The sequence below is a fragment of the Chelon labrosus genome, assembly GCF_963514085.1.
Source record: "Chelon labrosus genome assembly, chromosome: 9".
NCBI lineage: Eukaryota > Metazoa > Chordata > Actinopteri > Mugiliformes > Mugilidae > Chelon > Chelon labrosus.
The window spans coordinates 22,999,316-23,012,156 of NC_140359.1; the positions used below are offsets into that span (position 1 = coordinate 22,999,316).

General features: G+C 42.2%; 2 protein-coding genes across 2 annotated transcripts; one reads left to right on the top strand and one right to left on the bottom strand.

Annotated features, from left to right (window-relative positions):
* Window positions 1-266: 266 nt before the first annotated feature.
* LOC311493237 (cell division cycle protein 20 homolog B-like) lies at window positions 267-12,841 on the bottom strand (the record flags this gene model as incomplete). Its single annotated transcript, XM_084551796.1, has 10 exons — window positions 267-594; window positions 1,893-2,010; window positions 2,098-2,223; window positions 3,431-3,659; window positions 3,964-4,058; window positions 4,224-4,441; window positions 5,396-5,506; window positions 6,140-6,244; window positions 8,595-8,811; window positions 12,797-12,841. The coding sequence occupies 10 exons, from the start codon at window positions 12,839-12,841 to the stop codon at window positions 497-499; spliced, it is 1,362 nt and encodes a 453-aa protein (XP_084407922.1). The 3' UTR covers window positions 267-496.
* gpx8 (glutathione peroxidase 8 (putative)) lies at window positions 9,421-12,126 on the top strand. Its single transcript, XM_084550792.1, has 3 exons — window positions 9,421-9,670; window positions 9,826-10,087; window positions 11,511-12,126. The coding sequence occupies exons 1-3, from the start codon at window positions 9,464-9,466 to the stop codon at window positions 11,672-11,674; spliced, it is 633 nt and encodes a 210-aa protein (XP_084406918.1). The 5' UTR covers window positions 9,421-9,463; the 3' UTR covers window positions 11,675-12,126.

A 12,841-nucleotide genomic window follows, 5' to 3' on the forward strand; every position in this document is an offset into this window, starting at 1 on the left:
CCATAACATCCCACTTAATTTTAAAACCCAGCAGGAGTAGGAGTAGGAGGGCATATTCAGCACACTGGGGGAAGTGGCACATATCTTCAACAAAAAACAAGTACAAAGTTTAATGAAAATGGACCTGGAACCCAGCCAAACTATATAGCTGAGGGGCTGCAGGCTATACAATCAGCGTCCCAGATAGAGTTTGCAAGAGTGAAGGAAAACTCAGTATTTGAAGTATTTTCTGCATCACCTTTATTGGTTTTTGCAATACAATAATACACTTACATTGCATTGTATGTAAAATCACAGGAAATCAATGCCACCATGCAACAGTGCCAAGCCATGCATGAAGCAGTGTGTCTGAGCTGGCAGTGAGAGCGCTGGGATTGTGGTTATTACGGAGAAGGGGGCTGGAAATGCGTAGTCTCTGCAGAGGCGTTACCAAGAAATGAGTAAGGTGCATGTGGCGTGGACACAGTTGACCGTCCATGCTTACTGGTGCCGACAACTAAAGATCCCAGACGTGAAAGCGTTGGTCTGCTCCAGCAGAGAAGATCTGAGTGTTGTCTGGGTTTATGGCCAAATGAAGGACTCGCTGAGAATGACCTGAAACAAACAACATTGTTAAACTTTTAAATACTTTATGGCCCATATATGTAAAACTACTGAATCCTAAACTTTATTTCACCATTTAATAAGAAACATAAATAATTCGTATTGATCTGTGATGAAATCTTTGATTATACTGATTGAGTCGTTTGACCAGTGCTAATTTGAAAGCACATTTCACACAACCATGCATTAGAGTAGTAGAATAAACAAAATTACATAGTAAGAAGTACAAGATTGATTAGTATTTTATGTCTGCTTACTGAGTAGCAGTCCCTCCCATATACACCGATCAGCCACAACATTAAAACCACAGGAGAACTGATAATTCGGTGTTCTGCTGGGAAACCTTTGGACCTGGCATGTAGCACCCACCTAGACCAGACCAGGCACCCCCACCCCATAGCAATGACACTCCTTGATGGCAGCAGCCATCCCCAGCAGGATGCAGCCTGACACAGGCACAAATACAAAATGCTTTAGGAACAAGTCAAAAAAACATGAAGAACAGCACAAGGTGTTGACCTGGCCTCCAAATTCACTAGATCCCAAACTGATCAAGTATCTGTGGGACGATCCACAGAGGCCCCTCCCCTCAAAGTCCCCCCCACCCCCCACTAACAATATTCTGTTGCCAGACACCACAGGACACCCTCAGAAGGCCCATGTCCATTCTCTGATGACTCACAACTGTTTTGGGGGCGCAAGGGAGATCTACACAATATTAGGAAGGTGGTCATAATGTTGTGCCTGATCAGTGTAATTAGGGAAAGTGTTGCACTCAGTAACCACAGTAAAAGAAGCAAAACTTTTTGTTGACAAGAATCAGAAGGTGGAGTTTCATCTTTTTTTTGTGCCGGAGATAGGACATGGTGGCAGAAAAGTTATCAGAGTCAAACACTCTTCTCACTGTGACCACAACCACAACTCTCGGGGGAAAGAAAAAAATCCGAATTTGTTCCGCTTATCGGGCTAAAGCCATCAGAGTAACTAAATAAATCAATACCACAACTTCTGAACATCTGCAAAGTAAAAACGAAACTCCCGGTACTACTGAGAACTGTGACAAGTCATATCAAATGTAACATCATTGGATGCATTTTATTGATGCTCGGGGTATGAATGAGCGCAAAACCGTGTCATGAAATATCACAGTGACAGATGTCAGAGGTGGCTCTTACTCAACATGTGTAAAGACGCAATACATTTATTCCTATGACGTTGTTGTGAGCGTGTTAAACGGACATCGTTGCGGTGCACGAGCCTCATTTGAGCACGCGAACTGTGTTTCTAACCTGTGAGCTGTGAGATCGGGCTGAGGGAGGGAAACTGCCAGCAGGTGACATGGTGATGAGGGAGGCCGTGACCTGTGATCAGATGCCTCTTCCTGTCCGCCCATCGTAGAGAACAGATCTGCAAGTGGAGTCATTAGATCTCATTTAGGCTGCTTTTATGCAGTATTACACAGTACACCTCTGATATGCTTGAAGTCTTTAGCACCTGGGAATTAGTTTTGACTGAAGTAACACAAGATCCTTTCTGTGTGTCCCAGATTCTCAGCTCTCCGTCTTTCCACCCTCCTCCTGTAGCGATCACATTTCTCTGCCATGGACACCACCCCATCGCCTAAACAACACACACAAACACACACACACACACACACACACACACAATGCAGGAGTCCACTTCTGAGCATAATAACCACTGACTACTCACTACTGTTATTCGGTACTATTATTATTTTTATTTCACTTTATCATTTTATTTTTTTATTTTACTTTAATTTAATTTTATTTTATTTCACTTTATCATTTTATCATTTTATTTTATTTTATTTTACTTTATTTTATCATTTTATATATTTTATTTTACTTTATTTTATCATTTTAGTTTAATTTAATTTAATTTCACTTTATCGTTTAATCATTTTATTTTATTTTATTTTTTCACTTTATCATTTTTTTAATTTAATTTTATTTTGCTTTATTTTATAATTTTATTTTATTTAATTTTATTTTACTTTATTTTATCAATTTATTTTATTTTACTTTATTTTATCATTTTATTTCACTTTATCATTTTATCATTTTATTTTACTTTTTTTTTTTTTTCTATTTTACTTTATTTTAATTTAATTTAATTTAATTTCACTTTATCGTTTAATTTAATTTAATTTCACTTCATCGTTTACTCATTTCATATTATTATTATTATTATTTTTTTTTTTACTTTAATTTTATTGTATTTCACTTTATCATTTTATTATTTTATTTTATCATTTTATTTTATTTTATTTTACTTTAATTTTATTGTTATTTATGTATTTATTTATTTATTTTTAATTAGTAGTTCTCAAGAGTGTGTTTTTTTGTGTTTGTTTTTTTATGCACAACTGAGCCACTGTAACCGAGCCATTTCCCTTGTGGATCTAAGTCTAAGTCTACTCAAGTCTGCACGAGTTAGGATTAGTCATCGTCAAGTCATTCAACTGAAAGCAGAGTTGCGAGCACTATCACGTCAGTCCTAGGAACCACCAAACATGTCATCCTCTCCTTTTGCAAGTCAAATGAGGTGAAACTAATCAGGAGCAAGATGCTCCACTAGGTCATGTTTTCCGAGGTGTGCTTTACAGATGGTAATGTCAGTCGGCTGGTGTGGTCGACTATTTAAACTTCTGTACAATTTTTGGTACAGGCATTCATTTTTTCCAGCTCCAAAATTAGTGACATAGGAGCGTGGTATCACAAGAGCGTAAGGATCCTGGTTTCATTAAAGTCACACTGTTGGCTGTATATTCATTTAGTGAAAACATTTTTATTCCACGTACACCGACCTTCACAGCACTTGTCTGTTTCATTGTGGTTATCGGCTGACGTGACCTTCTGATCCCTGCTGTGTCACCATCCCAGATATGGAGAAGGCCTCCTGTGGAGCCGCTGGCCAGCAGGTCGCCTCCCGGTGACCACTGCAGGCTGCAGATCCCTTCCTCCTGGACGGCTGTGCCAACCAGAGGTGCGGGAGCCCGAGGGTCAAGGTGGTGGATATGTCCCAGAACAGAGCCGCTGTCGGATTATGTAAACAGTTAATACAATGAAAAAACACTGCATTTAATGGACAGTTTATACATACACCGATCAGGCATAACATTATGACCACTAACAGGAGAAGTAAATAACATCGAGCATCTCGTGACAATTCATTGTTCTGCTGGGAAACTTTTGGACCTGGCATTCATTCGTGTGAATGTTACTTAGACATGTACGTTGACCTAAAGCAGCCGAGGACGTTCTGAATCAGCTTTGGTTGATAAAGTTCAAAAGCATATGGAGCATTGTTGTAATAAGTCACACACACACACACCGGTACCTGCTGAGTAACTGCTGTTTCCAGGCAAGACCTCCAACCACAGACAGGTGTGATGCCTGACGCCTCATATTCTGCTTCTGTTCGACATCCCACAACTAAAGAGTCAAAGAGAGACACACCACAGGGACACCACAAACCGTCATCTTGCTGATTCACTGTGTTACACTTCCCCTCACACAGACCCCCACACCACAGTTTGTGTCAATCAGTTTCCATCCAACACCTTTGTTTCTCATTCCCATAAGTTCAGAACAATTCACCTGCAGCTCCCCCCGCCTGGTGCCAACGCAGAGAGCTCTGCCGTCTCTGCTCCAGCACAGGCACGAGACGGACTGCGCCTGACAGGACGCTCGTCCGGGTTGCGGACTCGGTTCCAGATGTCCCACCAGAGCACGGGTCTCCGAATTCCACAGATAAACCGAAGAGCCCAGAGCTAACGCAATCGTGCCGTTAGAGCTGCAGTCGAGAAGATTAGTGTCTGAAAGGAAAGAGGCGGAAAAAGAGAGAACCAGACGGGAACCGATCATCAGAATGAGCCTTGGATTGTCAAACATGTAGTTTGTAGTTAAAAGGACATGCAGGGTAGTTTTTCAGCTGTATACACCGATTAGGCATAACATTATGACCATTTTCCTAATATTGTGTAGGTCTCCCTTGTGCCTCCAAAAGAGTTGTGACTCATCAGGCCTTTGGGTCCTATGGGTTGAGGGGAGGGGCCTCCATCAGTTTGAGATCTAGTGAATTTGGTGTTGAATTTGCTGTTTTTCATGTTTTTTTAAGTTGTCCCTAAAGCGTTTTTGTGTGTGTGCCTGTGTCAGGCTGCATCCTGGCTGCTGCCATCAAGGAGTGTCATTGCTATGGGGTGGGGGTGCCTGGTCTGGTCTAGGTGGGTGCTAGATGTCTAAGTAACATCCACATGAATGAATGCCAGGTCCAAAAGTTTCCCAGCAGAACACTGAATCGTCACAAGATGGTCGATGTTATTCACTTCTCCTGTCAGTGGTCATAATGTTATGCCTGATCGGTGTATCTTATTTGCTCACTTTTGTCCAGAATCTATTAAAAGGGCCAGCATGGGTCAAAAACACTACCACTGCAGTTTTACTTTGTGTCAGTCCACACATATACACATTCCGCTAACATTAAAACTGAAATCCATCCACAGATTAAAGTAGGCGCCAACACTTGACCTCTAAAACATTCCAATGTTCTCCTGTTAAAACACAACTATGTAAGTAGATGTAAGGTGTGTCGCACACATTATCGAGATATGGTCTAAATCATTGCTTGCTTAAGCTATTGTCGTCAGATTTGTTTAACATATGAAATTCACATTGGCCTCCTTTGCCCTTCTGACCCCGAGACAGAACAAGAAACCCGTCTCTACTTTTTGAATTTTTAAACGTAGCATAGGACTTGCATGTTCTCTCACAGTAGTCATTGAGCAGTGACGGCGCCCGCAGCTTCATCACCGCCTCTCCCGGGAGGCTGGATTGGTCGAGAACGGCAAAAGGCTGCAAATCATGTCCTCTCTTGTCACAACCTGCAACGATAAGATCGCGGTTACGCAAGAACCATGTGAATATTGGATGTCGCAATCGCTCAGAGAAACTCAGTTGAAAGTGAACTGCAGTAAATATTAATCATTAATCCACATGAAACACTTAATCATATTTGCAGTTTTCTGCGGTGACACTAAGACGCACACACTTGTGAATGGAAAGGCTGTGTATAGTCGTAGGTGTGTGTCTTAGAAAAAGTGATGACTTAACCAAAGAATCCTATCAAAATGCCACAAATGTCCTCGTCAAATATCATGATCTTTGTACTGAATTTCTATGGCCGAGGTGGGAGGAAGCCACTTCGTCAAACTCCACACAGAAAGGCCCCAGTCGGCCTGGATTCGAACCCAGAACCTCCTTGCTGTGAGGCATCAATGCTTACCACCACTCCACTGTGCCACCTAAGGCAAGACCTGATTGTCCTAAAAAACAAACACTGTGATCTCAGCCATAAACAAAGACTCACACCACCAACATTCCTGAAGTGGCTTCTTTTTATCTAGCGATATCTGCAGACTCATCGAGCTTTTCTTTCTCGTTTCCTGGTATGACAACATGCATCAGCCCACATATTGGTCCACAAACCTTTTTTTAGAAAGATAAAAAAAACTTACACGTCGTACCAGCACAGCAGCCTCCATTCTCGTGCTCTTGAGCGGCGACTCTCCACACCAGTCCCTGGGGAAAAAAGCAAATTCTCTTTCTTGTATTTATTCTTTTACATGATGTTATCCATTAAACACTTATTGATTAGTGAAGTGTTGGTACAACTGGGTTTCGTGGTTTATCATATTAGAAAAAAATTATATTTTCCATCTTGAATACAGAATACACACACACAGCCAAAAACACAATACGCCATTTTAATTTAAGTTTCTTCTAATTTTTGTTTTTTTTACAAATTTTCTGTCACTTTTCAACATTATCACAGATAATTATCTCTCTGCAAGTCAATTACACAAACCAAACCAAAAGTGGCACGATTTCAAATTCCTAAAACAAACCTGTTCTGAGGCGTTTTCTGCGGCAGGCCGTCCAATGGCAGTGACAGTGCGTGCCGTGATTGGCAGTAGAGCGGCCTCACAGTGGGACGCCCCTCCCACCGACGCCGCCTCTGAAAATAGTACTGATATAAATGTGCTGTGTCTAAATGGCAAAGACATAAATGATGAAGATTCAAAAAAGAGGGGACGCAGAATCTAGTACAGAAATGAGCCTGCAGGCGAGTGTTAGCTGAAAACAAAACTGAAATAACCCACATATGACTCATAATGGATTTTGGGAACACAACTTGCTCTGTTATGAGTTCAGGTGGTGGTAAATCAGCCTCAGATCACTTAATATTATACATTTGCTAACAGTCAGTCTGAAATATAGTTGGGTTGTATCCAAGCCATATTGGAGGGACGGTATTTTACAGATGAGCCATCAACACCATCCGAAAAATTGGGCGTTAGTTACGGTGGTAGTTAAAGCACTGACAGCTCTGAATCATATTTTTCATTCATTCATGCATTCATCTTCAGTAACGCCTTGTCTTGTGAAGGGTTGCGGGGGAGGGGCCTCCAGTCTCGCGCAGGGCTCACACAGAGAGCAGAGAGACAGACAACACAGACTCACACCTACATATAAACCAGTAAATTTCTTTAAAAGGGCCTTTAAACTCAACTGGTTACGACTCAACTGTCGTCAAATACACTGAAGACACAGTTCTCCTGTCTCTGCTGTCCCCGGGCCCCTCACAACACCACGGACCAGCTCTTCAGGAGTTCATAGACTGGTGTGATAGCTCACTCCTGGAACTGAACGTCAGTAAAACCAAGGATATGGTGGTAGATAGATAGATAGATTACAGTCCAGCTGGTTCCTCACAGGGAGGCGTTGTAGAGTCATATGGCCTGAGGGACAAACGACCTCCTCAACCTGTCCGTGGAGCAGGAGACATCAGCTTGCCCCTACCACAGAGCCAAACTTCTGTATTAGTTTGTCCAGCCGAGCCGTGAGGTGCCCTTCTTCTTAGTGCTGCCTCTCCAGCACACCACAGCGTAGAAGAGGGCACTGACAACAATAGTCTGGTAGAACATGTCCAGCAGCTTCCAGCTGTTATCAAAAGACCTTAGCCTCCTGAGGAAATAGAGACAGCTCTGACCTTTTTTCTATGCTAAGTCTATGTTAGCCGACCAGTTCAGTTTGTGACCTGGGTACTTATAGGTCTGAACCACCTCTACATACTCCCCGTTGATGGTACCGGCTGCAGGTGGGACCTTCTCCAAGAAGCAGAGGGATCTGGCTACAGCAGTCATCACCATAATCCATGGGAAGCCAGTGGAGCTATGTGGGGGAGTTCAAATATCTGGGCACTATCTTTGACAACCTGCTGAAATTCTCCTCCAACACAGAAGAGACTCTCAGGAGGTGTCAGCAACGGCAATGCCTCCTCGGGAAACTCAGCTTCGTTGGAGTTAGCACATCCTACGGACTTCTTATTAATTTCGATGAGAGCATCATTACTTTCTCCATAACCTGCTGGTTTCACACGTCCCCTTACTTTTCCCTCACATGTCTTCCGCTCAGCATTTGCAACCGTATCACAATCACATCTCCCCACCCCCCCAACCGCACAAACAACAGACTATTAGTTGGAAACTTTTAGTCGGACACTCCTCCACTGCAAAGTTTTTTAATCCCCCCCTCCCCCCCAACACCTTATTTTGTTTATTTATTCATTTAGATTTTTATTTTTTACTACTACTTTTACTACCTTTGCAATAACATATAAATATATAATCCCTGTAACTCCTGTTTATATTTTCACTTTATTCACTTTACTCTTACACTCATGTACAGCCATTTTGTTGTATATATTTTGTATTGTTCTATTTTTTTGTATATTGTTCCTTCAAAGTGTCTTGTACTTGCACGTCATGCTGCTCACTTGTGCCTTAAAGTAAAATCTTGAATGACAACATTTTCTCAAATTTTAAATAAGGCTTAGTTAATTCAAAACTAATTGCTACACTGGTCACAGTTTATATTTCTTCCTCTGTGGCGTTTTGTGTTGTTTATTACCTTGATGGGCCCCCTGCAGGACTCTCTGCTCTGGCTCATGGTGTTTCGGTGGGGAGTCGAGGTCCAGCCTCTGACAGACGGCGTCGAACTTAAATCTCGGCTCGCACTGCCACCTAGAGGCCACGGGTGTACTTGCAGCAGGCCCCTCTCTGTTGCTCCTCTGGATGATCCTCCTCCTGAAGAGTTTGTAAGTTTCTGGATCGACCTCGTATTGTCCCTGAGAAGACAATACATTTATTTATAAGTTAATGAAAGAGCAGATATCGAAATACTCGACGAATGGCACACATTTAAAACATCTACAAACTCCCAAATCCCATAAAAACACTGACGTCAAGAGCGTGAAACATAAAGCCACAGTTCCGGTTGGACCCTACAAAGTAAAAGCACTAGAAACAGTTTATATTATTGTACTACAGTAATATTACCTTTCAAATAGCTCTTTAAAAAAATAGAAACTGGGTAATTTTCCACGAAGATTAAACACACTGCTTTTAAGCTTGATATATTTCTTGATTATGTTTTTAATAATATAGTAATAATAATAAATTTTATTTATAAAGCACTTTACATCAAAGATCTCAAAGTGCTAATGTAATAATATTAATTACTTTAGTATGTACGTTTAATTACTTGAATGACAAATAGGATGTGACTTCAATTGCCTGCAACTTTATTATACTACTATTATTATTGTTGTTGTTGTGATTATTATTGTTTTATTTTGAAGGCACTGACACCCTGCTTCCGGTATTGTGGTGGTTTTCTCCATCCAGCTTTACGCACTTCATCCCGTACTGGTCCGCCCAGGGACGGAACTTCTGGAAGGAGTATCTGCTCCAGCCACGGTTCATTCTTCCCCCTCCAAGATGGAGGCCTTAGGGGGCTACCCTGCCAAGTCCTCCAACCCAAAAGCAAAAAGGTTAACAGTCCTGCTGAGCATGACGGTCGGCGTGGGCTGTTTGTTCCTCCTGCAGACCCAGCTGGTGAGACCCCGAAAACCGAAGGATTTTTATTCTTTCGAGGTGAAAGACGCGAAGGGGAGGACGGTTTCCCTGGAGAAGTACCGAGGAAGAGTATGTCCACATCATCACTGGTTGTGTGGGTTTGGGGAGAAGTCTGTGCGCAGTTTGTCTAAGTTATCCCGTGCATGTTTTCCACTGCATGATTTCCAAAAGCGTTTTACACCATAATAGTACCCTGCTCCTCTCTTTCTTCCCCCCCTGTACAGGCGTCTTTGGTTGTAAACGTGGCGAGTCACAGCGAGCAGACAGAGGCCAACTACAGGTTTCTGCAGGAGCTTCACAGGGAGCTTGGCACCTCTCACTTCAACGTCCTGGCCTTTCCTTGCGGACAGTTTGGGGACACGGAGACCGGAACCAGCCGGGACATCGAGGCTTTGGCCAAGTCCAGCTACGGCGTCACCTTCCCCTTCTTCAGCAGGATCAAAATAATGGGCTCAGAGGCCGAGCCTGCCTTCAGATTCCTCACAGGTTGGCAGAAAGCCTTTCATCCGGAGCTTTACCAAACAACACGAATGCACAAAGTGTGATTATAGAAGTTTCTGATGTACCCTTGGATGCACCAGATATCTACAAGGAAGTTTAGTTTGCACCTTCACCAAAACCAAAAGTCAGGTGATTCTGGATAAGAAGAAACCAAAGACTTCTTTATCACCACTTTGCAGCAACTAATAATGATTGGAAATTGGAAAACCAACCAGGTTGTTGCATTTCTGAAGCCACAAATGGCATGTGTTTGGGATTTTTACAAGATAAATGGAAGACATAAACACAACAACCATAATCTTGCTTCTCCTGAGAGAGAGAGAGAGAAAAAACACACGTTACTGTAGGGCTAAACATAAAGTTTTGTATTTATTTAGTTTATTTAATTCATTTGATTAACTATTGTGTGACCTCCAGAGATAACTTAAACGAAAGATATAGGTCTGATAGATGCCGTTATGGACTTGTCGGTCTAAATTTAGCCGTATTGCTTAGCTAAGTAACGGTTCATTTGATATCTATGGAGATGTGAAGTTTACATCCTGACCAGTATCATAAAAGAACTTCAGCAGCTGTTTATCCAAATGCCAATAATTTCCAGTATAGGCACTTATAATGGTGTTTTAGTTAAAAACTGACTGTTTGGTTAATGTGTCGTTGCAAGTTTCAAGGAAATCTTCAAGATATAGGTTTGTACCATAACAGCAAATTGCATAAACTGTGCGATTTGGTCCGTTCGATTGATAATAAAGCCAATATGCGCCATTTAAACTCGTTGTAAGGCCATAAAATTTAAGTTTCTGTGGCAAATTGTCCACAAACTAAAGTGTTAGCTGGTACGTGTGTCCTTGAGCAAGACCCTAAAAGCCTGAGTTACTGCCAGGGCTTGGCACTGCTGTGTGAAAGTGTGCTTGTGCAAACGATTGGGTTAGATGTGCCATTGTGACTGAAAATCTCTTAATAAGTTGTAAATGCAAGACAGTTTGCCAAAATGATCTGCTGTTGGATTCAGAGTTTGATGTTATTTGATATATTTAGAATATCTTGAACACAACTCAACCAGTACATTGAAATGTGACCGGCAGGAAATTTAGACTATTGAGATATTCAGCCTTTATGAATGGGCTCTCAATGTTTTTAGGTGTATTTGAGATCCTAAGTCGCCAAGTTTCACTGTTTCACATTGGAATTCGTCGTTTTAAGTTATTTCTTTCATCTCAGATTTAAAAGCAATTGTGTGTTGTCTTCAGGATAAAGTCTTGCACTTCTGTTTTGTCTGTTTTATTGACTTATTATTGTCATCGTGGCCAAGATACTTGATTTCATTTAGGTTTTCCTGGTTAAATAATAAAGTAAAGATGGTTCAAAGTCAGATGCACTGTTATTAACTAAGTCGTTTCGTTTTTAGATTCCGTCCAGAAGATCCCAAGGTGGAACTTCTGGAAGTTTCTGGTGAATCCAGAGGGGAAAGTGGTCCGGTTCTGGCGAACGGACGACCCCATGGACAGCGTCCGGCAAGAGGTCACGGCGCTGGTGCGAGAGATCATCCTGAAGAAACGGGTGGAGCTATGATGGTGCTTATAGATAGATACTGGACGTCCAGGTGTGTTGTGTCTGTGCTTCCTGCGCTTTGACAGCCAGGGAGGGACTGAACTGTTAACAGTGAGTGCGCTTGAGAGGAGAAGTCTCGCTCCAGATCCACTAGTGCCCGAACACAAAGGCAAGTCATGCAAGGCAGGTCAGAGTGTTAGTGTATGTGTGTGGGGACCATCGTGTGTGTTTGTGTGTGTGTGTGGTGAATAATGACAGCCTTGGTGAACATTCCTTACAATGACCACTGCTGGAGCCGAAGGATCGTCAAGCGTCTGAAGCTTTGGATTTTTTAACTAATGTTCAGTTGTGTACTTGGTCAATTTTATCTTGTTTACACTAAAATCTTTCTGTAGATGATGCAAAACATTTTAGCCCAGTTTCACTGATTTGAGCCCAGCAAATAAAACCGCAATAAAATCATAATTATTTGAGTTCAGGATCTTTTGCGTGATGATTACAGCTCCACACAAATATATGCTGGTGCAGGTTTTCCTCGATGTAGAATTTAAAGATGTTTGAATGGCTGCACAAAAATCAGTTGTCAGATGTATAACATGAGTTCTGAATCACCTCCTATTGTGGCTTTATAGCAGGAAACAGTCAGACATCCTTGTTTGCTGCTGCAGCTGTGGATTAAATGGACAGCTGGAGGGCAGCAGCAGGTAAGCTGGCACGTGAAGAACCAACCAGCTAACAAGACACTGCCTCCCAGACGTCCACCTTCATACCTGGTGATATTGTCCTGAGCAAAGCTGCTAAACGTTTCATATATTCCGATCTATTAAGCATTCAAATGTGCAGTCAAGGGTAACCGTTAGGGTAGCAGAGCAGCGTGAGCTGGCACTAGAAACGTCAGCTAACATTACACTGCCACCCAGCCGGTCACTACTATTCCTGGTTTTAATTAACCAATTGGGACGGGTCTGAGGTCGGTTGGTAGCAGCAGTGAGGAGTGCAGCTGACAGCTGTCGATCAGGTAGCACAGCCTGCAGCAGTGCACTGCCACACTGTCGTCACCAGCTCCAAACGAGGGAAAGCAAGGGAAAGGGAGGAACAATTAACCTGAGATTGAACTGATTTAATGCAGATTTGCCCTCTTACCTCGAAGGGACAGTGTCTCCTCCTTCCTATAAAATCCCCCAGCAT

Coding starts and splice junctions, on each gene's coding strand:
- gpx8 (XM_084550792.1), top strand. CDS start 9,464: ATGGAGGCCTTAGGGGGCTACCCTGCCAAGTCCTCCAACCCAAAAGCA. Junction 9,671..9,825: donor TGGAGAAGTACCGAGGAAGA/GTATGTCCACAT, acceptor CCCCCTGTACAG/GCGTCTTTGGTTGTAAACGT. Junction 10,088..11,510: donor TGCCTTCAGATTCCTCACAG/GTTGGCAGAAAG, acceptor TTTCGTTTTTAG/ATTCCGTCCAGAAGATCCCA.